The sequence below is a fragment of the Choristoneura fumiferana genome, chromosome 11, assembly GCF_025370935.1.
Source record: "Choristoneura fumiferana chromosome 11, NRCan_CFum_1, whole genome shotgun sequence".
Lineage (NCBI taxonomy): Eukaryota > Metazoa > Arthropoda > Insecta > Lepidoptera > Tortricidae > Choristoneura > Choristoneura fumiferana.
Window position 1 is genome coordinate 14,091,863 of NC_133482.1, and position 24,266 is coordinate 14,116,128.

A 24,266-nucleotide genomic window follows, 5' to 3' on the forward strand; every position below is an offset into this window, starting at 1 on the left:
TGGAGCACCGCGATTCTGTTTGTGGTTAGTTCATGTACACTGTTCCTTATGATTTTATAGGGTGGCAAGACTAGTTTTAATAGGCAGACGAGACAGTGTTGGTCTTGTCTTGGTGCTCGACGTTGCCTTGCTGATTGATAGTTATCGGGGAGCTCGAGTGGGTTGAACGCTGATGCGAGGCTTGGGAGGGCTGTAAGGGGTGGTTGGAGGTCCAACCAGGTGGTGTCCCCCATAACACACACATTGAAAGGCTGGAAAGGGGTTTTGCTGTTGCTGTGTCTGACAAGATTGGCAAGCGGGAGTGCGGGAGTACCCCGGCAGTGCAGGAGTGCCCCGCCCACTGCCACTTCAGTTTCGCAATTCTTCGATTTCTGATTATATCCCGCAGAGGAAGACCGAGCATAGGCGTCTGAGTGACTTTGAGCTTCCTCATGAGGCCCATCGTTAGCGCCCACGTCTCAGATCCGTATCTCATCACAGGCAACACACACTGGTCAAAGACTTCACTTCAAACACTGCGGTAATTTGGACGAAAACCGCACAGCAAAAGAGTGGAATTCCCTGCCTGCGACTGTGTTTCCTGAACACTACAATTTGGCCGCTTTTAAGTCTAGGGTGAATGAGCATTTACTAGGCAAGCGTGCTCCATCGTAGGCCTCATCCTCGCTTTCCATCAGGCGTGATTGTGGCCAAACGCAGCCTATACTGTTAAAAAAAAAAAAGACTGCGAAGCTTCCCAGTCGAGTCGGATTCGACGAGTGATCTTTCTCGAAGTCGTACCTACCTAACTGGACCGTTTGTCCCAGGTACCTACAAGGTACTTACAAATGATTATTTCGCTGTTAGAAAAATAATTAGAAAATGCTAAATATCGTAGCCTCAACCGCTATGCTGATTGTCTATACATTTCAATCGCAGCCACCGTGCATTTTGCAATGAAATATGTACGGGCAGTCGGCGGTTACGATGCAGTTGTTATAGTCTTATACTGACCCATAAGGTTAGTAACTGCGTTCGAGAGCCGTCGAAGGAGAATCCACGTCGACCTAAGGTTTGGGTCTGTTGCCACTGTTCAAGTGCTATCAGCGTAGAGGCCACATTTTTAACTACGTACATACATAAAAATCACGCCTGTATTCCCAAATGGGGTAGGCAGAGCACACGAAACGTTACCGCTTCGGAGCCACTTTTAGCAATTTTAGGTTTTAAGTTTGACAAAAACGGTACAATAGTGACTGGTTGCTAGCCTGTCGTCTACGGTGTACCTTAACCTATGTCCTCAGTCGCCTCTTACGACATCCATGGAAGAAATGGAGAGGTGTTATTCTAGCCCGACACCACACGGGTTTAACTACGTGCTTTCTAATTATCATTATCACATTGATGATGTAGAATCAGATGTAAGGTCCATGTTCAGGAAACCAACGTTGTCACTATAAACAATAATCAAGATTTTATATCAACTTAAACTATTTATTTTTTCCTTTTACAAAATGACGTCAATAAAGAATTTACAATTATTTTTAATTTTCCAAATGTATAGATCCAGAGGCAGCCTGTTAGGCCAGTTTAAAACATTTGGACCCAGAAATTAACATATTATAATATTAATAATAATATATGGTTACATGTTAGTTGGCGGCGGTGCGCCGGCAAATTAAACACCCGTTGAACCAGACCCACTGCTTTATTGACTTACCAGTGTTTTCATACAATAAATCATAACAATTCAGGTCAAACAAAATAACATGTGCCGAACTAAATGTAATTATAAATATGGTCTGGCCGGTGAGTCGTCGGAACTTCAGTCTGCCAGCGCGGGGCGCCAAATAAATATCAACGTATGTACACGAGGCCACTCGCGACACTACTCCCTCCCCACTATATATTTATAACGTTTTTTTAAAAATTTATAATTTATTTCGTTATGTCCTATCTATGTAGGTCGACGGCCCAGCGTCGCGTCCCGCGCCGCGTGGGACGCATCTCGCGACTGCAGCCGTTCGTTACTTTTATGTAGTACAAAACGTACACGAGGAATTTGGCTAGTATCGCTGTTGAATGACGTCACACTAATAAGGCGCTTTCACGGTACACGACCAATGGCAGTGGCAAATGCAAGGGACAGACCAAGTGCCGCGGCCGTACGGAAGCATACGACGTTTAACATAATTTCCGTTCATTGGCACATGCGCGATCCATGACTTGCCACTAGATAGTCGACTCTTCCACGGTAGCATGAGTTGTTGTGGTCGTATCAGTTTTGTGCAGTTTCGGCCATAGTGCCGATGTAACGTCTGTATTACTTTAGGATATGGTTAACTTATAATTGATCAACCACGAAGGTTAGGCCTTCAGTCCACCATTCAATGTCATCAACAATTTGTACCTTCTGACAATACAATAGCAATCCGAAAACAAATACATCTAAACAATAGTCCTATAAAATACACGCCGTCGTTGACAGTCCATACTTAACAATGATCTTAAATAGGCAACACTCTTACAGTAAGTCGCACCGCAAAACAAATCACTGCCTATTCTATCTCTAACCCGTCCCAGCTCTGAACGGTAGCTGTTTACAAATCAATAAGATCAAAATTCTGTATCAAATTTGTCTAATTTTTGATGATTTTTAGATGTCCAAATAATATCATCTCGATACATAGAACATTATGCCATATTATAGCTGAATTCGGTCGTTAAAATTCAGCGTTCATACAAAACACGCTATCAGCGCCATGCAAAGTCTTTGAATAACTGAAACAATAAAATAAAAAAATACCTTACCACCATAAGGTACGTTTGCTAGTCATTTTTCCATAAAAATACACATGAGTGACTATATTATATACTACATTACAGGGGCACATTATCAAAGATGCGTTCGTACTTGTCATTAGAGTCATTACATTACCTATGCAACTCTGCATATAAATGGAAAAAAATCTAGTACTGACCACACTTTGAAAGTGTACCCACTGCTGTACCCACTAATAATAATTGGTTCTACATAATGTCTTTCTACAACTGTCCACTTTTCTTTATCCGTCATCAGATCGCTAAAACCCTTAGTAAAACAGATTTATTCATACAGGAAATCATATCAATTTTGGAATAATTATACAACTAATAATTACAAGACAATATGGCTATCAATGTTATAATCAACTTTGTGGAAATGATCCCTGTATCAATCAATCCTGCTTGCTTCCCTAGTCCACAAGCTTGAAAGCAACATTTTATCCCATTTATTGAGATAGAATTTTGCTTCTATGCGCGTTGACAAAGAGTACAACACTACCTTAGTCGAAATACAAGTAGAATGTTACAGACGCTAGATTCTTCACATTACAATTACAATAGTAATATTGAGAAATCAACCAAATTGGTCATCATGGTTCAGCCATTTGTTACTAAGATGTCTAATTTAAAACTGAACACCGCTATTAACCGACATGAGCCAAAATTTGTTAGTCTTTACGGTGGAATCGACACTTGCATCCACTTCCGGTCCATCCGACATGTATAAAAAATGGTGAAAATCAATTTCCGTGTTATAGAATAGAATAGAATATATTTATTTGGTGTAAAAAAAGTTTGTAGGAAATCTTAATCCAAATGGGTACAGTGAAGGAATTTAATTCATAGGCCACCATGGAACCTTTTCAACGGAAAAGTCATTACGATTTTCCTTGTTAATTAATGCGATGTCACTATGACGTTTACTGTGAAATGGTTCCATGGTGGCCTATGAATTAAACTCCTTGACCGTACTATGTACTTTTTTTCTATACATATTCTTTGCATGACACATATTGAAGGGCCAGGCCGTTCAGTTTTAGATCAGACTATCTGTAATATTAGTAAAATAGAGTTTGGCTTATGAAAGCTGAACCCAGCTTTTATTTGAGTGGCAACATTATTCAAATGTCATGGGCAAACAGACCAAAGAGTATAAGAAAACAGACACTTGAGCTTGTACTATTATCTATTCTATGACTTGTTGAGTTTAGTACCTTTGTGTGTTTTTTGGAAATTTACTGCTGAAACATGGGTAAAACAATCAAAAGTGGTGTGCGACAGATTATTTTTACCATGATAAGCAAATTAAAACAAAAACAAACAAAGAGGGAAGCCTTGTTCAAACCGAAAAAAGAGTGTTTAGATGCTGTGACCGTCTTCGTAGGCTACTAAGCCATGGCAAAATATTTTGATACTATAATATCCCTAACAGAACTGGTCAATACAATCGTGGTTCTTAAGATTCACTTTTTCTCAATAATATTCTTGTAAAAATATTCTCAATAATGTTTCTCAATACTATTTTTGTACGCTCATCTTTCAGTAGCCAGACTCTAAATCCTGCTTCAATGTCAATTGATGTTTAAGTTAAAATCATGAAATGTACGCAAATAAACGTGCATAGAGCTACAATTAAATTACATTACAAATCTAGTTAATAATGTTATTCCATCGTATTGTGCCGGATAAGTTCGTATTTTTTTTTTCAATTAGCTTTATTAAACTACAGTAAGCTAGTTGAGATAGCAAGATAAGTACGAACTTATCCGACACAAAACGATCGCAAAACATTATTTACTACATTTATACTGTTATTGATATTTGCTTCTACAACACGGTGTTTTGTGACCGTAACAGCTAAGGAACTGCCATGTGACAATAGCTCTAGGCAAGAAGATGTTAAGACAACTAGCGGTTAGCTTTATAATAAGCAGATTGCAATTTTACAGTCAGTTTTATTCAACTTGATGCATTTAAGATCTATTTCATAAAGCTACAAGTCGATACTACTTTTCAAAAAGATCTCGCGAATCAATATAAACTTCAAGGCGCACCAAGTAAAGTAAGAGGTTAGAGGTGCAATCACCGTTTTTGAGATACAAACTTTTTTTAAAGTCGTGCCGAAGTCCTAAAGTCTAGCAAGTAGTAAAATTCACTTAAATCTTATAGAAATGTAACTAGTGGCTTTATGAAATAGTTTTATCCCTGTTTTTAAAAAGTAACTCATACTGGATCTAAGTCGTTTTGGTAATGGTATAAATGATAAACTGAGGAATACACTACTTGACACAGTCAAAACTTTGGACATTACCAGAATTGACATGTAAAGCTATAATAATATTGTTGACCAGTTAAGACTAAAGTGCTCTCTGGAAGTGCTGGAGAAAATGTTTGTTGATGTAAGATACAAACATTACTGGCAAGTTTTGACTGAGAGTGAACCAGCTTTTATTTGATCCATTTTTCTCTAGCACATCCAGATGCTCTGAATTCCGAAACCTATCAAACACTTAACAGTACTGGATGGCTAACATGGCATTTTCTCGTTTGTCACTGAGTACGTCACTTTCCTGCTATATCAGTTAGAAAGGGACGTGCAAAGCGATAAATACATAGTTGCTCTACCTAGGCTATAAAAAGCTAGTTTTCAAGCCAAACCAGCCAAAGTAATGCTAGTAACCCTGATTGTCACAACAGAATTAGTTCATTAAGTTTTTATACAAGCTGTTTTAAAACATATCCCGAATATTTCAGCAAATAATCGGGCAAGTTTGACTGAAAATATTTTTCAGGATTTTTATATTGTGGTTGACAAATGTTTCCGTACAGAATACGGCATCAAAGAATAAAAAAAATCCGAAGAAAACTTTACAAACGTGTCCATCCAGTCAATGAGGGCTAAAAGACAGGCGAAATATAGCTAGGTGGCGTTTGTATCGTGAGGTTTTTTGACGTTACGGTCTTGCTTGCAATTGGTTCATTTAATTATTAGCCAAAAGACCGTAACGACAAAAAAACCTCACGATACTAACGCCATCTAGCGATATTTCGGCTATCTTTTGGCTGGCATTGAATCAACGATCTGCTGAAATATTCGGGATTAATTAAAAATATACTTGTAAATGAACAACTAGAGACTAGTTCGGTAGCCTTGCTTTCCTGATCAAGCGGCTCGAACTCGCACAGACTGGAGTAGAGAAGGTATAGTAAACCTGGCATCATGAACATTGAATGGTGGGCAACAACTCATGCTAGGGCGGGGCGCGTTACTGCGATGGGTAGGGGGGAGCGGAGGGCATGGCGGTCGTGTACATGAGCGGCTGCGGGGCGCCGCCCCACGCGCCCGCTCCCGCACCCGCGCCGCCCACGCCGCCTACGCCGCCTGGCATGCCCATGCGGTATCCTGCAACAATAACACGCTCTAACATACCAACAATACATTAGCCTTTGAGTGCATTTGCACCAGATATCTGCTGTGTTACGTTACTATGGATGCTTTTGATATCCACCAATTGTAATAATTGGTTTACATAGATATGTTTTTTATATGAAAAGATGCGTGCGGAGGATGCGTCCTGTGGATGCGTGCTATAGATAATCGCGAGTGGTGTAGCTATGTGCAGAGCAGATCGACCTGCGCGTCTTCCTCGCACAGTTACCTCGAGGCTGCGCATCTTCCGCATAGAACCACATAGAACCGATCATTGTGGTGGTCTTTGTGGAAGGGAGGCCTATGTCCAGCAGTAGACGTATTTCGGCTGATGCTGAATGGCATACAATTGAAAATTTCGAGTACATAACATACCTGCTGCAGCAGCCTGCTGGTTACTGTAGGCGGTAGCGTATTGCTGGTAGTAGCCCGGAGCCATGTACCCCTGTATCGCCGGGTAGCCCTGGAAACAACAATAACATTTATATTAAACAAGTGCTTGTGTACTAAAACTATCTGTGATAACATTTAGATGCGTAAGGTGTAGTGGAACATACATATATTTTATTTTATATATATTATTATATATATAGCACAGAGATTAAAAGTATATGGTCGTCCTAGTTTCGCAGAAATAATATTCTGAAATATTTCATTTGTCAAACTGTTATTCCCAAAATAATATTCTCTAACTCTCAATTTTCTCTAAAACCCAAAATGGTTCTCACTATATTTTTCTGGAACACATTAGTTTGGTTAAGGTTTGTTTCATGAAACTAACCGAAAAAAAGTATGGTTTTAGAGTATATCGTGAACTGGGAAATGAAAAAGTTTGGCAAATGACACATTTGGGAATAATATTTTGTCGAAAAGACAGAGAACCGGTTGTTTCTTTGTTCGACGTCGCATGAGGCTATCATTTGGTACTTTTTTAAGCTTTACGGAGCATTACTAACATTCGTTTTATCGCTATCCCGCAGGAAATATGCAATAATCCGGAAAAAAATACCAATTCATATCAAATTTCATTTAAATTAGTTCATAGGTTTAAGCGCGAAGAGACAACAGTCAGACAGACATACTTTTCGCATTTATAATAAGTTGGTAGAATTGGGATGACCCAATTTTTGACAACATATAATAAATCGAAAACCATTTGGAGAAATAGGCTTTGTGAAGCGTTTTCAGAAATCAGATTCCAAAAATGTGATAAACTGAATTAAATAAACAAAATATAAGTAATGACCCTCATTTGACCCCTGCAGTGTCTCGTCACAAAGGCACAGGGTTATAAAACAGGTTTACACTCTTAAGCAAATTGACAGTTTGAAATGTTGCTGTCCTGCTGATAATAGCAAATAGTGACAAAGATAGAACTTTAATGACATGATGCGCATCCGGCTTTAAGCAGTTGTCATTTATCGTAAAGTCCGAAATGTATACGAGTATTTCCAATGTATTTTTACAAATTAAATTATTAAATTACTACGTTAAAAGTAAATACAAACGAATTTAAATATCAGATTGAAATAAAAATATCTATTTACTATCACACCATTAAACAAACATAGGAATAATCGAAGCTAAAAGAAGAGAAATAAATAAAACTATTTGTCATGGTTCATTTGGGACCCTAAGCCGTGCTTGAATTATTGTCAAATTGTAATGCCACAGATTATGTTATGTACGACCTGAATTTTTCTAGGCAATGGAACGTGGCTGTCTCACTGTGACGTCATCCAGCGTATTTTGTAAAAAAATTATAAAAAATTAAATACTCATCCAAATTCAAAAACAATGAAAATGGCGTCTTAAAATATCCTAGTTATTCTTTCCAAAAATAAAATAAAAACTATAGGTTATCTTTTTTGGTGCATCCCAATTAGCAGGATTCTAGAAATTTTTAAAATCTAATCTATCTAATTGCATTTCCACGGCTGTGATTTCAAAAATCGTTTTCCTCCTAATGTAGTTAAGTTAAACAATTACAGAAACCTTTTAAAGGTTAGAAATACCAATCTAGACGAAAGAACTGAAACCCTGAACACCTTATTGTTGTCCTGTAGACTATGATTTCCAACACTCCGTGCGTGTAAAAATGGACAATGGAAAGCATTATTAGTTTAGTACGCATATTAGCATATTTTGTCACTGTAACATACAACTGTAATGTGGTACAGCTAGAAAGCAATACGTGACATACCCTATTTAGTTTTTTCACCGTGTTTCTACATGGCTCTGTACCTATCAAACATTTTTCCCTTAGGAAAATCACAAAGCAATAAGCGGGTTTAAATTCCCTGTTACTACGACTTCCTATTGTGTTAATTCATTGTATGAATATGATTAATGAAACCTATTTTTAAACCAAGGTGAAGTTTGGGATACTTGAAACAATACCTAACTTAATTAATGAAAATAATTTAACTTAAACAGTTAATTGCTACGGACGCCAGTGTCGTGGCATTATAAGAATTACCCACCGGGTTGCCAAATTTTTTTACGTGACGACATTGATGACGAGGACAAGTATGGCAAAGGTTGTGTACACTGACTGCTATGTAGGTGTATCATCAGCCAAATATGTGGTCTATCACCCTAAAGTTGATAATCGTTTGCATGTCATAAAACAATAATGCCAAAAGACGTGTCTGTCAACTTGTAAGTTCGAGATTACTTTTTGGAGTCTTTTTATATTTTTTATTTCAACTCCAAATTTTTCTTACTTTTACGGTAATCCCGTGAAATATATATATTTCACACGAAAACACAATCTTACACCACCACTGGACAGGAGACTAGACACGAATATATTGTAAGTTCGACTTTAACGACATATTCATTTGATACGAACTTGTTTAAAAATTGATAGACCACTTATTTGGCTGATGAACCTACATCCGCAGGGTATCCCTCTTTACCGGAACGAATTTCACCGACATGGAAATACCGACCCTGTTTTTAACGTACACGTACAATGAATGAAACCCATGCAAGCAGAATATCAGCCCGGTATGCGTCATATCGCAATTATAAATTCCAACCAGATAATTAGTGGACAGGGGCATATGAACACCGATGAAGATTAATATACCTAAATTTGTTTGAACACTGTTGTCATTAATAGATAATATCTTGATTTGGTCCTGGCGCTTCGCCGGCCGCCGCCGCGCCACGCTCTCTTCGCTCGTATTTATCAGGCCGGGAATGTTAAGGCGGTATGTTTCATACCGAGTTGAGGAAGAGATGGCGCGCTAAAACCGCGCGGCTAACCGCATAGTGTGTTACGTACTCTGCATCTATAGGTAAAGAACGTTGACCCAGAGGCGAGATGGTGAGTCTTTCTCTGTCCTTTACGTGCTGCCAGGCCAGGTAACCACTGGGCAGCGGGTGTCTCGACCGAGCAATGAACAGAGCACATTGTGAAGTTGTTGCTGGACCATCCATCCCAGCCTATATACGTCCCACTGCTGGGCACAGGCCTCCTCTTAGAATATCTAATGTAATTCCGCACATGAATTTCGAAAAACTCAAAGGTGCGAGCCGGGGTTTGAACCCAAGACCCTCTGCTTGAGAGGCGATAGGTCAAACCACTAGGCCACCACGGCTTCACCACTACTGTTGCTGGACCACTAGGGTGGATTAGTATCTTTTCGTCTCAAAAAGCAGCTGGTATAAGTAGCAAGTGGTCTTAGGTCTAAGAAGCAACTGGTCTAAGTAGCAAGTAGTCTAAAATTCTTTGTCTCAAATTAGACAGAGCTCCGCTAGCGCAATAAAAGCTCTTGTCAAAAATACTAAAATTTACAAAACAAAATTGTAACGACATCGTATAATGGACTTAACGTTCTTTCACTTTAACAATGCAATTAACCTTGATGATGACCTAATTCATTACATTAATTGAGACCACACGAACACTTAATGTCTTTGATATTCTGTGTGTATTAAGTAAAGTACCTGGGCGACCGAGCTTTGCTCGGGCTAAACCACGACAATAAGCGTTTTCCCAGAGATAAGACCAAGCTAGATCGATTTGTCATCCCCGAAAACAACCACATACCAAATTTTATCGCAATCGTTGAAGCAGTTTCCGAGATTCTGTTTATATACACATACCTATATTGCTCGTAGGTATTAGTTAGATGAAATAAGCAATAACCTAACTTCGAAAAATTTAAAGCCCGCGTCATTGTCGTTTCAAATTTCAATATCTCAAAAAGGCTAAGCCGATTTTAACGAAGCATAGCTGAGAACCACCGCAATGGAGCGCGCTTTCACGTAAAAATATCCGCATCGAAATCAGTCCATCCGTTTGAGAACTACGATGCCACCGTCTAACTTATATAACCTAACTAACCTAACCAACAAAGTTGGTAAACCCCCGACTTTTTGATGAAACATAGCTGAGAACCACCGCTAGAAAACCTGATTTCCAAATAAAAAAAAACCGCATTCAAATCGGTCCACCCGTTTAAAAGCTACGGTGCCACAGACAGACACACATAACGGTCAAACTTATAACACCCGGGGGTGCGTTTTGGGTCCGTTTGCAACAGGGGTTAAAAATATGCCTTTTGATCGAGTTAACTATACAAAGCAAGCTACCTAAATATTATGCCAAAGTAAAATGTGAGTAGATGAATGCCGTCTAGGCGAAATGCCGCTTATAGCGTCTCTTGCCTTTTAGACATACTGCTTATAGGGCAAAAATATGGCACAAAGCCGCTAAAAATCTACAGAATTCACCAATTATTTACTGAGTTCTTTTACTCTAGCAACACCAATTTAATACCAATACCTAATTTCTCAAACAAAATGTGTTGTGCGTCATTGCAATGTAGCAACAAATCAACTGGCAAGCATCAAGATAAGCTTTGAAAAGGTTCCATTTTGCGTCACATACAACACAAAGGGTTTCTTTGCAACAATATCATTTGACAGAAAGCTAGCTTGGGCAATTAAACTAAATTATAACACTATTATCTTTAACAATAAAAAGTAAACATACACTGCTCTAAACAACTGGCAACTTAGTGCTTCATAGGCTATGAATCATAGCATATACATGTAGAAATAATTAAGAATAATGTGATTAGAAATGGACATTGCTCATAATTGCAAATTAATTTACCAGTGGATCTGATGATAAGAATAGTGAGAATTTTATTTTGATTTAACAAAATAATGTGACCAGGTTCTATCTATGAATATGAGAAACAAAAACAAATTTAAATAAAAAACAACAAAATTAAAGAGAAAACCCGAAACTAGTCTGACAGTTTCCTGTTAATTATTAGTATTTATTAGTTAAATGAAATACCTCCTAGTTGTTTTTCCGCTGTATTTATTTTAGGTGAGTTAATGTGTCATTATGAGGAAATATTGTTGTTTTTTTTAGTCTCTACCTTGACATAGCAACTATTATCTTATCAATTACCTTATTTTATTAACTACCAATACAAAAAGAGGGGTGTTATAAGTTAAACCTGTTTATCTGTCTGTCTGTAGCATTGTAGCTCCTAAATGGATGAACCGATTTTGATGCGATTTTTTTCTAGTTTTCTAAAATTTAATAAACTTCAAACAAACACACAATTTTAGGGAAACTTGCGCGAAAGTTTTGATACTAATTTTACAGACTTTTTTAGTGCAAGTTGGACCTCTATTACAATGTACTTATTGTAAAGCAGGGGCATAATTCCACTTTTTTTAATTGCCTCACATTTCGGTTTTTAGACAATTATGATATTAACTAATTTTTTGATTTTTAGACAATAATGCCCTTAATAATAATAATAATAATAATAATTACTTTATTTGCTGAATATGGGTTTACAATGGTATGCGTTTGTAACAATATATAGTTAGGATCCTTCATATTCTGCTTTATGTAGCATGCAAATTATACACAGTATGCTATATTCTGTCAGGATTAGGTCACATTTATAGCACGCATCGGATTACTTTAAACTATATTGAATTAATAGAAACAATAACAAATTAAATATTTAACATTTTGAATAGGTATGTCATATTATAGCACACATCAGATTACATTAGGTATATTGATTTAATAGAAATAATAATAATAGTTAATAATACCAAAGGTATGATATTTGTAGAGTACAGCCACGCAAACCGAAAAATGTTGGTGCTTACCTGGGCATACCAATATCCCATGCCTTGCTGGTAGGGGTAGGGGTACTGTGTCTGGGCACCCATGGCAGGAGGGGCTGCTGTGGTGCTTGGTGTACTCTGAAACATAAACAGTTATAAGTTTTTAATTTTAAGAAAAAACATAAAATAATGAGAAAACGAAACATAAAATGGACGAGAGATGTAATGGAACGCAAAGAGAAAACAAGGTAGACCGCAAGAAAGATGGGAGGATGATTTTCCAAAAAAATGGAGAAGAACTTCCAATTGTGAAAAATTGAATGAATTAGAGGAGGCCTATGTCGGAAGACAACCTGACGAAGTCAGCAAATAGTAAAACAAAAAGTTTATAATATAAAAGTACCTATAACTGAGACCCAGCTTGGGTCAAATTAAAACTCATGAGCATCTGTTTTCCAAGAGATAAGATTCTTAGACCAAGCAAGATTGATGATCCCATCCCCGTACAGTTAGTTCATACACTTGTTAGCAAAAATTTGATCAAAAATATCTGAACACGCTTCTATGCCCTTTTATAGTTTTTAGATATTTTTGATCAAAATTCTGCTCACAAGTTTATGAACTTGACCGTTAACCTTCACATAGCAATTTTCATTGAATTGTTAAGAGCTGTTTCTGAGATCCCCAAAATAAATATACAAAAATTGTTTACAATTTAAATTTCAGCAAATTTATTCATACCAAACAGTTGTTATAGTTTCTGACAGTAACTTGGATAGATAAATATAAATTAAATATTTCAAATAATATTTTAAGAAGCCAAGATTTTTCTGGTATTTGCTAACTACTTATTTAGTCAAACAAAAAAATTTAGCATTACAGTTAAACACCAATGCACTGTAAAATTCAAATTATACAAAAAAAAGACATAAATTACATAAAAAACACTATGAATATATTATGCTGTTGATTATCCTATCTATGATCATGTAATTCAGAGGTTCTTAATTTTTTACCCCCGACGCAAAAAGAGGGGTGTTATAAGTTTGACCGCTATGTGTGTCTGTATGTCTGTGTGTGTGTCTGTCTGTGGCACCGTAGCTCTTAAATGGGTGGACCAATTTGAAAGCAGTTTTTTTTTTAATTGAAAGTAGGTTTTCTAGCGATGGTTCTTAGACATTTTTGATCAAAATCGGTTCAGCCATTTTTGAGATATTGAACTTTGTAGTGACAAAGTCGGGGGTTTTCCAACGTTTTGTTGGTTAGGTTATTTATACTGCAACTCTCATAACATATTATATTTTATTCACAACAGCCTTGTAAAAGAAAATAACATGTAGCTTTATATGTATAATGCAGGCAAACTAAGTTACAACTGGTGTCTAAAGGCCGCTAGGATGTGTCAGATATTTTTGCACTCCCCTGAGACAGATATTAATGCAGGCGACTGTACCAGCTGTTTCTTTTGAAAAGGCTGGCTGTCTTTGCAAGCATGAACACGGCAATTTAGTTCAAAGGTATTTAACAGAAGATTTTAGATTTCATACATTCATAATTACTTGCTAAAAGAATAATGGTAAACAAAGTAAACATTTCAAAGCAAAATGTAACAGTCATCTAAGTCTCTGCTAGTATTAACAAAGAGGTAAACTTAGTTTGTTTGTATGTAGGGGTAATCTCTGAAAGTATAGAACCAATTATAAAAATTCTTTTACACATTTAAAGCTACATTATTCTAGATACCCTAGACTAACACACTGGGAGTATTAGGATTTTTTTAAAACCTGAATGTCTTAAGTTTGGTTTAGATCTACAAGAAAAATAGTACTTACAAGTTATATTGCAAGGCCTAAATTAAACGAGTTTGTAGTGGTCAATTAAGTGCTGCAATGTAAGGAAACTTTTACAGTTTTTCTTGTAGTTTTAAACTGGGCTTTTTTTTTTAATGGCTTTCACCCTTGCTTTTTTAGCAAGATGTATTTTGCCTATCATGTAGAGACATTACACGCATGAAGAGGCTTTAGTTCCATGTGTTTTTTTTTTTTGGAAATACAACAAACAAGGAAATGTGCCTGTAGTAAACAGTAGATAAAACAAAATCACACATTAACTAAGACATAGGGCTTGTTTCACCACCCATTGATTAATTTTATTTGACGGTGATGTGATGCCGTCTCAGTCTATTTGAAAAAACAAACGTCTGTTTGTTTTTAAGAATAGACCGACGGCATCACATTTATCTGTCAAATAAATTTAATCAGTGGATGGCAGAACAGGGGTTAGAGTTCAAACTCTTCCTATTATTCTAGTGTGTCACATTCTAAAGTTCCAACATTTCTATTCCGGAAACCGTTTGCTACATTTTAATCCCAGGAAAGCAAAAAATTTCAATGGGACACAAAGCAAACATATGGGCAAATACTATGTTATAGATATTCAAGTAAATCATGTACCTGGCTTTCTCCTGTGCCTCCGTTCTCTTTCCCCCAGAAACATTTTACTGCATGCCCACTAATCTCTGTATTGTGTGTGCCTTCAATAGCATGTGCTGCCGCTTCTTTAGTCGTAAACCTAATGAATGCATAACCTTTATCACGGAATACTCTAATATCCTGAATCTGGCCATACTGTGAGAACGTATTCTGCATCAATTCTTCAGTGATCACATTACTGGTGAACCCTCCACAGTACACTGTGGTGTTAGTCGGTGAGCTCTGGTTGTAGACTTCGTCAAATGTGGGCTGCTTCGCTCGTTTGCTGCTTGGGGCGCCCTCACTGGGCCTGTTAGCCGGCGGCTTGCGTGTCGACCAGTTCGTGCGTATGGACCGTGATCCTAACCACTGTCCATTCATAGCCTGAATCGCAGCCTCTGCATCTGCCTTCTTCACGAATGAAACAAACGCGTACCCTTTAGATTTGAGCGTTTGTGGGTCGCGAACTATTCGACAGTTCGAGATTTCGCCGAACGGCGCGAAAGCCTCGCGCAGTATGTGAGTCTCAATCTCGGGTGACAGGTCACCAACAAATATATGATGGTGGTTGCTCGTGTCCGTCTTGGGCTGGTTTCCAGGACTCGTAGCCCAGTTAACCTTCATTTCTTTATCCAGAAACACCCGCTTGTTCATGGCGGCCAGGGCCGTGGCCGCCGCCGAGTGATTCGTGAACTCGAGAAAGGCATAGGGATCGTTGCCTGGCTCGCGAATTATCTTACAACCTTTTACCTCGCCTATTTGGCCGAACAACGCGCATAGAAAATCTTCTGTGACACTCGCGTCTAAATTACCGACGTAGAGAGTTTTCGGGTGGCTTTCGTCGCCCATATTAGAATTAATCGTAATCTAGCGGTTACTTAATTACGACTATGAACACTAGGATCGAAATTACTCGCTAATCAACGTGTTATTTCATTACACAAAACATTGGATGACGGATAAAGAAAGAAAAATGTCGCAAACAGCGCCTATAACTTCTCGAAAGACGTTGCTGTTGACTCGTGAAACGTTCACTTTTCGGAAACAAACGCATCTATAGACGAATTTCCGGTGGAATCAATTTGAAAATTTGGCGGGAACGAAAATGATTTAACAAAATTTATTATTTACTGAGAAAACAATGAGAGACTTTACCCACAAACAGAGAATATCAGTCAATAACAAATTTAAATAATAATAAATAGTAAGAAATAAATGCTGTAAGACATTTTTTCCTACGACCATAAGCAAATTTGATACCGATTTTACACAGAATCCCTTAACTATTCCGGAAACGAGTGTCATTCGAAAGTCTATGACTCATCATTAGTGTGGTTTCCTTTACAAATTGTTCAAATCGATTCCGCATTTTCATTGGTTAATATTCACATGTTACTTGTCACGAAGGGAAGCAGTGGCCAATAGCAAATCAGTTAGTGTTTTTCGATTTTGTTAGTCATGTTCCTAAAATTACTTATTACCAGTATATCTTAATACCATTTTGTCTTTATGATCAGCAACAATAAATGAATATTACGAAGTTCTTTCATTTTATTGACATGTCAGAAAAAAAAATGCAACGTGTTATCTATAGCACAGCAACATTTTTCTCATTTGACACATTTTCGTCAGTGTTGCCCTCAAATGAAATAAAATGTTCTGCTACGCTGGCCTGACTGGCTGTCAACCAGCGACCAGCGACCGACAGGCGACAGATTTCGGCAATACGGCACCATGCAATAAAGAGTTTATTATTGAACTGACCACTTGGCTTCCTTGGTGACAGCACGTGTTTGTGTCGGACCTACGAAATTTTGTGGCCTAGTGCTATTTTTTACGTGTTTTGTTGTGTGACCCACCAGTATCGTCGTTCAGTAAGTGTTTTAACAAATACTCGTACGCTGCTAACCCCGCAATGTCGCATATCCCCCCAAAACCTCCAGACATAACCTCTGTTAGGGAACCGGTTTCCATCGGCGCACCGATGAACTTGTCGCAAGACAGCCAATCGGAGGTGTCGATGGACGCCGAAATAACTCTACTGGGGGCAAAAAGGAGGGCTACGGTGCTGGATGGATCCCAGCCCCCAACTAAGTTGGGGACCAGGGCTCCTTCCGACTCCATAGCCCACCTTTACGAACATCCGGACCTAAAAAATGGACGTAAATACACGTCAAACGACGGAGGTCCTTTCCTTGTCCATGTATCCAAGTCAGAATCAGATCCCTCCGCTGGTACTACCCTAAATCCTATCAAATTTGGACAAGTGATGGTAAACTCGCGTATACAGAACATAGCGCGAGATGGTATCAAAAAAGTAGGTAGAAACCGTGTTAGTGTAGAGTTTAACTCCGCAGAGGCAGCTAATACCTTTTTATCGGACCCACTACTCGCATCTAAAAATTTCGAGGCTACCATCCCAACGTTAATATCACACGCATGGGTATTGTCAGGGGAGTACCCACGGACCTAGCGCTGGATGCTTTTGTCAATGATGTGGAGCTTCCTTCTGGCTGTGGGGGCATCCTTAAAGCCAGGCGACTTAACCGAAAAGTACACAAACCCGACGGCATTGAGTGGATCCCTACAGGTACTGTGGTGATAACTTTTAGCGGACAAGTTTTGCCAGCCAGAATTTTCTGCTGTTACACATCGTTAGTAGTAGAAAAGTATCTTTTGCCCACAATACAGTGCCACAGCTGCTGTAAATTCGGACACGTAGCGGATCAATGTCGATCAAAACCAAAATGCTTCAAATGTGGCCAAGAGCATACAGGCAAAACATGTACTGTGCAGGAAGACTTAGCGTTTTGTCTGTTCTGCTCAGGCAGGCACTTTGCTACACACAAGACCTGTCCAGAACACACTCGTCAACAGGCTATCAAAGCAGCAATGTCTGACGACAACATCTCTTACTCTCAGGCTTGCGAAAGGTTCCCCCCTGTTAAGAGATCCTACGCAGACGCGGCTCAGAGCCCCCCCTATTCCCAAACTGATCCTATGCCTCAAACCCAACACTCTGCCTTCCCCACCCACACTCAAAGTCCATCCCAAAGTTACAGGAAAACGGTCTACATACCAAGGTCCCCCCATCGTCCTCTATCACAAGGATATGACCGTGCCGCTCACGAAGCCCTAATTAGAGACCGCAACCCCCCTCCTCCGAGGAATGGTGCCGCCCTCCGGCCCCCAGGCTCCCCGCCCTCCTCCCCCTTTCAGTCCCCCCCCAACGATAACCTGCTGGACGTCCTTCTATCCTTGCTGATCAATATGTTCAGCAAAATGGATGATTTCCCCCTACCGCCCAACGTCGCCAACAAACTTTCACAATTTCTCCAAGTTGTAAATGTTCCATCTCATCCAGTGGAACAGTCACAGTCTCCGCCCTAAAAAACACGAAATTTTGCAAATGGTATCCTCGTATGACCCTACTGTCTTTGCCATGTCGGAGACCTGGTTGGTTCCGGGAGCCCGGTTCCGGGTGCCTGGCTTCTCGTGCCTCCGACATGACAGAGATGATGGCTACGCAGGAGCCGCCCTTCTCATCAAATCTTCTGTCACGTATAATCGTATAACTCTTCCCCCTATCCCTTACGGCATTAATGCAGTCGCCGCCAAGATCATGGACTTTACCGTTCTTTCGATCTATATTTACGATCCGCTCTCCATTAATATCTCAGACCTCGAGCACATATTTTCCGCCCTTCCGGACCCATTCCTCATTTTAGGTGACTTTAACTGTCATCATCTCATGTGGGGAAGCGCCGATTACGACGCCTTAGCCTGTGATCTCGTTGACCTGATGGAGGACAAAAACATCTGCCTACTCAATGATGGTTCTCCGACGCGCAGAACGGCACCAGGCCTGAACTCTAGTGCCGTCGATCTTTCCCTGTGCTCTCCACATTTTGGCACCCTTCTCTCGTGGTCTGTGCTCCAGGATTCCCACGGTAGTGATCACCTTCCAATCTTAATATCCTTCCCTACATCCTTTTCCCAACCCAGTACTCCCCCAAATTCTAATAGGTACCACCTGTCCAAGGCTGATTGGGACCAGTTCGCGGCGGACTTGGATGCAGCAGTCAGCAAGATGCCCATTGTCTTACCAGAAAACGCCTGTATTTGTCATGACAACCTGATCGAGGCCTTCATAGTTGCAGCTGACAAAAATATTCCGCCTAAAAAACGTTATAAGGCTAGGTCCTCCCCACCTTGGTGGGACTCTGAATGTACGGACATGATTCGCCTAAGGAACGAGGCCGAGAAAGCGTATTGTGGAAACATGTCCCTGGATAACTTTCTCGCATTCAAAAAGACCGCGGCTCAGGCGAAACGTTTGTTCAAAAAAAAAAAGAAATTTGGATGGATAAACTTCTGCCAAAGTATCTCGCCCCGCACTCCATCAACTGTTCTATGGAAAGCCATAAAACGTTTTAGAGGTTCATTCATAGCCCGAGATGCGCCTAGTAACGACTCCTCAGTTTGGCTCACGGCATTTATAGACACCCTGTCTCCCCCCACTGTCCCCCATGTTAACTCCCTCCCTTCCCCCTATCCTTTGAATTGCCCTCATAATAATCTCGACCAACCGTTTTCGTGGTTAGAACTTTTGGCATCGTTAGACCACCTCAAGAACTCGGCTCCTGGTCCAGATAGTATCCCGTACGCTTTTCTTGCCAAATCTGGCCAGGTTACCAAAAAATACTTTCTAGACCTTTTAAACCATTTCCTCGACCTGGGTTTCGTTCCAGAGGCTTGGAAAAAACAAATTATCATCCCTCTACATAAACAAGGGAAAGATCCCTCCTTCCTTCCTCCCACCGTCCAATCGCCTTATCATCCTGCCTTCTCAAAATCCTAGAGCACATGATTAAGAAACGCCTGGAGTGGTTCGTAGAATCAAATAAAATACTGTCCAAAAGCCAGTTTGGTTTTCGGAGAGGAATGGGCACCATGGATAGTCTCTCGATTTTAACAACTGACATCAGGATCTCCCTCTCAAGGAACGAGTTCCTTGTTGGCGTATTCTTGGACGTATCATCCGCGTATGATAGTGTCATACTCTCCTTACTCAGAGATAAACTATCTAAGCTGAGTCTGCCGCAGAAGCTGACGCATTTCATATGCAACTTCCTAATGGAACGATCCATCGAGGTGAGACATAATGGTTCCCATTCCACTCCGAGGCTAATCTGGCAAGGGCTTCCACAAGGATCCGTATTAAGTCCCTTGCTCTACAGCTTGTACACCCACGACCTTGACGAGGCTGTTTCACCGTTCTGCAACATACTGCAATACGCAGACGACATAGCTTTGTACGCATCGTCCCATTCCGTCGAAGTAGCCACCTGCAACTTGAACCAAGCCCTATTCTACCTGGGTGAATGGCTTGCTGTCCATGGTCTTTCCCTTTCAGTTTCCAAATGTAGCGTGGTTCCTTTTACTAGGAAAAGGTCGTTCCCCCCTGTGGAAGTCGCCTTCAATAATCAACTAATCCCTGTCAGTAAACAAGTCAAATTTCTAGGCGTTACGCTTGACTCTCGGCTTTCCGGTTGCCCCCATATTGATTCCACAGTTAAAAAGTGCCAATCAAACATCAACATTCTGCGTTGTCTTTCGGGTGTGTGGTGGGGTGCCCACCCCTATTCCCAGAAACTCCTCTATAATGCCATAGTACGCAGCGTCCTTGATTATGGCTCCTTTATCTTAGAACCTTGTAACAAGGTGGCCTTAGGTAAACTGGACAAAATCCAGTACCAGTCCCTCCGGGTTATCCTGGGAGCCATGAAATCCTCCCCGACCAATGCCCTTCAAGTAGAAGCAACTGACCCCCCCCTTTACCTCCGACGTCAATACCTGGCTGATCGTTTCTTCCTCAGACTTTCCCTTCTGGACGACCACCCCCTCTTACCTAAGCTGCAAGAACTATCGGATTTAATTACTGACAGTGGATTCTGGTTCAACAAAACCCGCCATGTCTTATCAATAGCTTCCGCAAATTCAATAACCTCCCAGACCCCTCTTTCACATGCTCCCTTCTCCCCCTTTTTGCTCACAGTTACGATGCTCTAATCTTTCAACCCAACATCATCCTTAACTTCGGAATAACAAAGAACCAGCCCGGAGCTAACAGTTCTTTTCTACACAACATCGAAAACTCCTGGCAAGGCTGGTCTTTGTTATTCACAGATGCCTCCAGGCTTATGGTTGGCGGCGCTGTGGGTTCGGCAGTCTGGATCCCGAAAGATTCAGTTATCCTGAGCTTTAAGTGCCCACCTCACACGTCAGTCTTTACCGGTGAGCTAGTCGCTATTCTGGAAGCCGTTAAATACATTAATGCTCATGGTATTAGCAACTCGATAATTTTTACGGACTCTCTTAGCGGTTTACAATCCATCACGGCCAATCCTTTCTCTGCCAAAATTAACTATCCTTTAGTGCTACTCATCAGGCAATCCCTATTCGAAGCCCATCTCCGCAACCTTGAGATCTCGTTGGCTTGGATTCCCAGTCATTCTGGGATCCGGGGAAACGAGGTCGCTGACGCATATGCTAAGGAGGCCATAGAGATCGGCAGCTTGGATCACTCCCACTGCTATTTCTATGACCTCTTCTCTGCTGCCAAATCCGATCTCACCTCTCTTTGGCTCCGTCATTATGAGTGCTCCTTACTGGTCAAAGGCCGTCATTACGGGGATATTCAACCAAACATCCCCCCTAAGCCTTGGTTTTTCCGGTTTCGTCAAGCGAACAAACAGACAACCTCTGTCATCTGCAGATTACGTATCGGACATACTTGTGCTCCATCCCGCCTGTATAGATGGGGTATTGTTCAATCCCCCCTCTGTCCATGCGGCTTGGAGGAGGGTACCGCCGACCACATTATGTTAAACTGCCCCATGAGAACTGTTCCCCTTTACAACATCCTTCCCCCTGTATTCCCAACCCACCAACCTCAAAACCCTCCTACTTCATGCCTCCTCCAACAAGAAAATCCTTAACATGTTAATTAATTATATAACTAAAGAAAAAATAAAACTATAGGTGCTTTTTCGCTTTTGTCGCTCCCTTTGATCCGATCTGTAATGTCTAAATGTTTTGTACTGTCTTCTATGTTTTGTGCTGTCCCTATGTTTTGTGTATGTCTATTGCAGGTACGCAACAAACTCGCTTCCACAACCCCCGTTTAGAAATCTTATCCAACCGGTCTGACACAATATACACTTTGCTGCTGTCAGGTGTCATTGGCAGTAATGGACGCTAACCAAAAGCGACCGATTGCCACTAAACAAAAAAGTTGAAGTTGAGTTGAAGTTTATTATTTATAAAAACTCAATTAAAACATGTGTCACTTCATTGGGCTGTGCTCGTAACTAAAAAACCCTTTTAATATCTTAATTTTCTTCCCTTGTTTCACTTCATTTTAGCTACAGACGAGGTTAGAAATAGTTAGATCTCGTACACGTATGCAGTGTTCGGTTTATTTTACACGATTCAGTGGTGAAAATATGACGTGAAGTGGTTTTTATAATCTGAACATAAAGTTTTCAAGATGCTGCCGTTGACACAGAAGGACACACGGTTCCCGCGCGCCGCCTTGCCGGCTCCGCGACAAGCTTACAAATTGGTTCAGGCTGATTCTTTCCGATAAAAATTCCAGGAATTTGTTCCTTTTCCTTTTACTTAATTTGTCTTTTGCGTTCGTTGAACTTTTCTACGGCGTCTGGACTAATAGCTTAGGTGAGTACTTATAAAATCTCTGACTATAATAATGTTTCGGTCGAGTGTTAGTAAATAAAACTAGCATCTGGTGAATTCTATTTGCTTAGCTGTTTTAGCTATGGCACTAACTCTAATATGAACAATGTGTATTCATTACTATTGTGTTTAATAGTATCATTATAATTTCAGGTCTAATATCTGATGCATTCCACATGTTTTTGACTGCACTGGCCTAGTTGCTGGTTTGGCCGCGTCATTGATATCCAAATGGAGAGCCAATGAGCGCTACTCTTATGGCTATGCTCGAGCAGAAGTTGTTGCGGGCTTTGTAAATGGACTATTTTTTGTTATTTATTGCATTCTTCATTATGATGAGGCAGTGGAGCGAGCTATTGAACCACCAGAAGTAAGTTATTTTCTTTGTTGCACTTTTAATTAATCAAAAATAGCCTGTATGTATGAAAGGAGATCATAGAATTTCTTAAGCTGTGGAACATGCTACAATGATGGTGTGTGCTAAAATTTTTTTAGTGATTTGCCAATTTTCTACTAGCTTCATTCACTTTCTAGCACAAACATAATTAATTACCCAAAAAATTATTGTTATGGGACAGGTAACAATTCGGCTGATTCTTTTTTATTGTGCATTAGGGGTTGATATATATCTTAGAAAGTTTCAGGGAAAACAGCAGGTATACACTTTGTTGTGCTAGTTGTTTCCTGTGACTTTCTGTATGAATAATTTGTTTAATTGTCTTGTGGTTAATATGCAATTTGCTCCAATAAAAAATATTTGATGCGCTTATCCAGGTTAAACTGTTTGTGCGCCAATTTCATTAAAATCTGTCCTGTCTGTCTGTCTCAGATTTTCTCATATAAAAATAAAATGTTCACGCAGATGCAAAATAATATGTTTACATTATTTATTGAAAAGATGTGGATGTGAATGAACCAAACAATATGTCAATGTCAAACGAAAGAAAAAGTGCACATTTGAGTTCTCTTATATGTGTCTAATACTCTAATTTGCATTTAAGCCTCAAAAAAACTTTAATTTGGAACATTTCAAACTGTCTCTGTTCTCTATAATTGTTATTTACCGAAAGAAAGTACTGAGAAATGCAATATTCGCTTTGACTGTACTTCCAGACTGGCATTTTAGTTTCTACTTTATCAGTAAGTATTGTATTGTATTGAAAACCATTAATTAAGATAAAGTTATCTAAGTTAAAACTTGAGATATGGTATGTTCCAAGTGCTTAAATTAATAAGTTGCTTTATCTTCATGTTATCTTATGATTACAAAATCGATTTACCATGACTGGGAAATGCCTGTTTAATAAATTAAATGCCTATTTTTTCATTTTCAATCATTTGAAAATCTAAATAACAAATATATGAAATAAAATTAAACATTGAATAATATAGTTGTAATTTGGACATGTAATTCACATAATATTTTAATTGATAATATCCTCCTAAGTCCTCGCATACTTTATAAAGCACTATTAACACTAAGAAAAATTAACAGCTCAGTGACCACTACATATTTTTTGAATGCATTAATTTAGCGTAATCTCTCATTTTCAATTCAGCTATTACATATGGTTTACGCGAGCGACGCCGCGGGTAGAGGCTACTTTCAAAAAATGAACCCTGCAATTATTAATTATATCCTCAAACTTGACAAATAGCAATTTACTAATGTCCAAATCATTTTC

At 39.5% G+C, this 24,266-nt stretch overlaps 1 protein-coding gene across 1 annotated transcript; it reads right to left on the reverse strand.

Annotated features, from left to right (window-relative positions):
- Positions 1–1,668: 1,668 nt before the first annotated feature.
- Rox8 (TIA1 cytotoxic granule associated RNA binding protein Rox8) lies at positions 1,669–15,874 on the reverse strand. Its single transcript, XM_074094651.1, has 4 exons — positions 14,806–15,874; positions 12,395–12,490; positions 6,611–6,698; positions 1,669–6,208 (listed from the first exon to the last, which is right to left on the reverse strand). Exons 1-4 carry the CDS (start codon positions 15,670–15,672, stop codon positions 6,072–6,074), a joined length of 1,188 nt encoding a protein of 395 aa, XP_073950752.1. The 5' UTR covers positions 15,673–15,874; the 3' UTR covers positions 1,669–6,071.
- Between the last annotated feature and the right edge of the window lie 8,392 nt (positions 15,875–24,266).

Coding starts and splice junctions, on each gene's coding strand:
- Rox8 (XM_074094651.1), bottom strand. CDS start 15,672: ATGGGCGACGAAAGCCACCCGAAAACTCTCTACGTCGGTAATTTAGAC. Junction 6,699..12,394: donor TGGGATATTGGTATGCCCAG/GTAAGCACCAAC, acceptor TGTTGTTTCCAG/GGCTACCCGGCGATACAGGG. Junction 6,209..6,610: donor CCAGCAGGCTGCTGCAGCAG/GTATGTTATGTA, acceptor TTATTGTTGCAG/GATACCGCATGGGCATGCCA.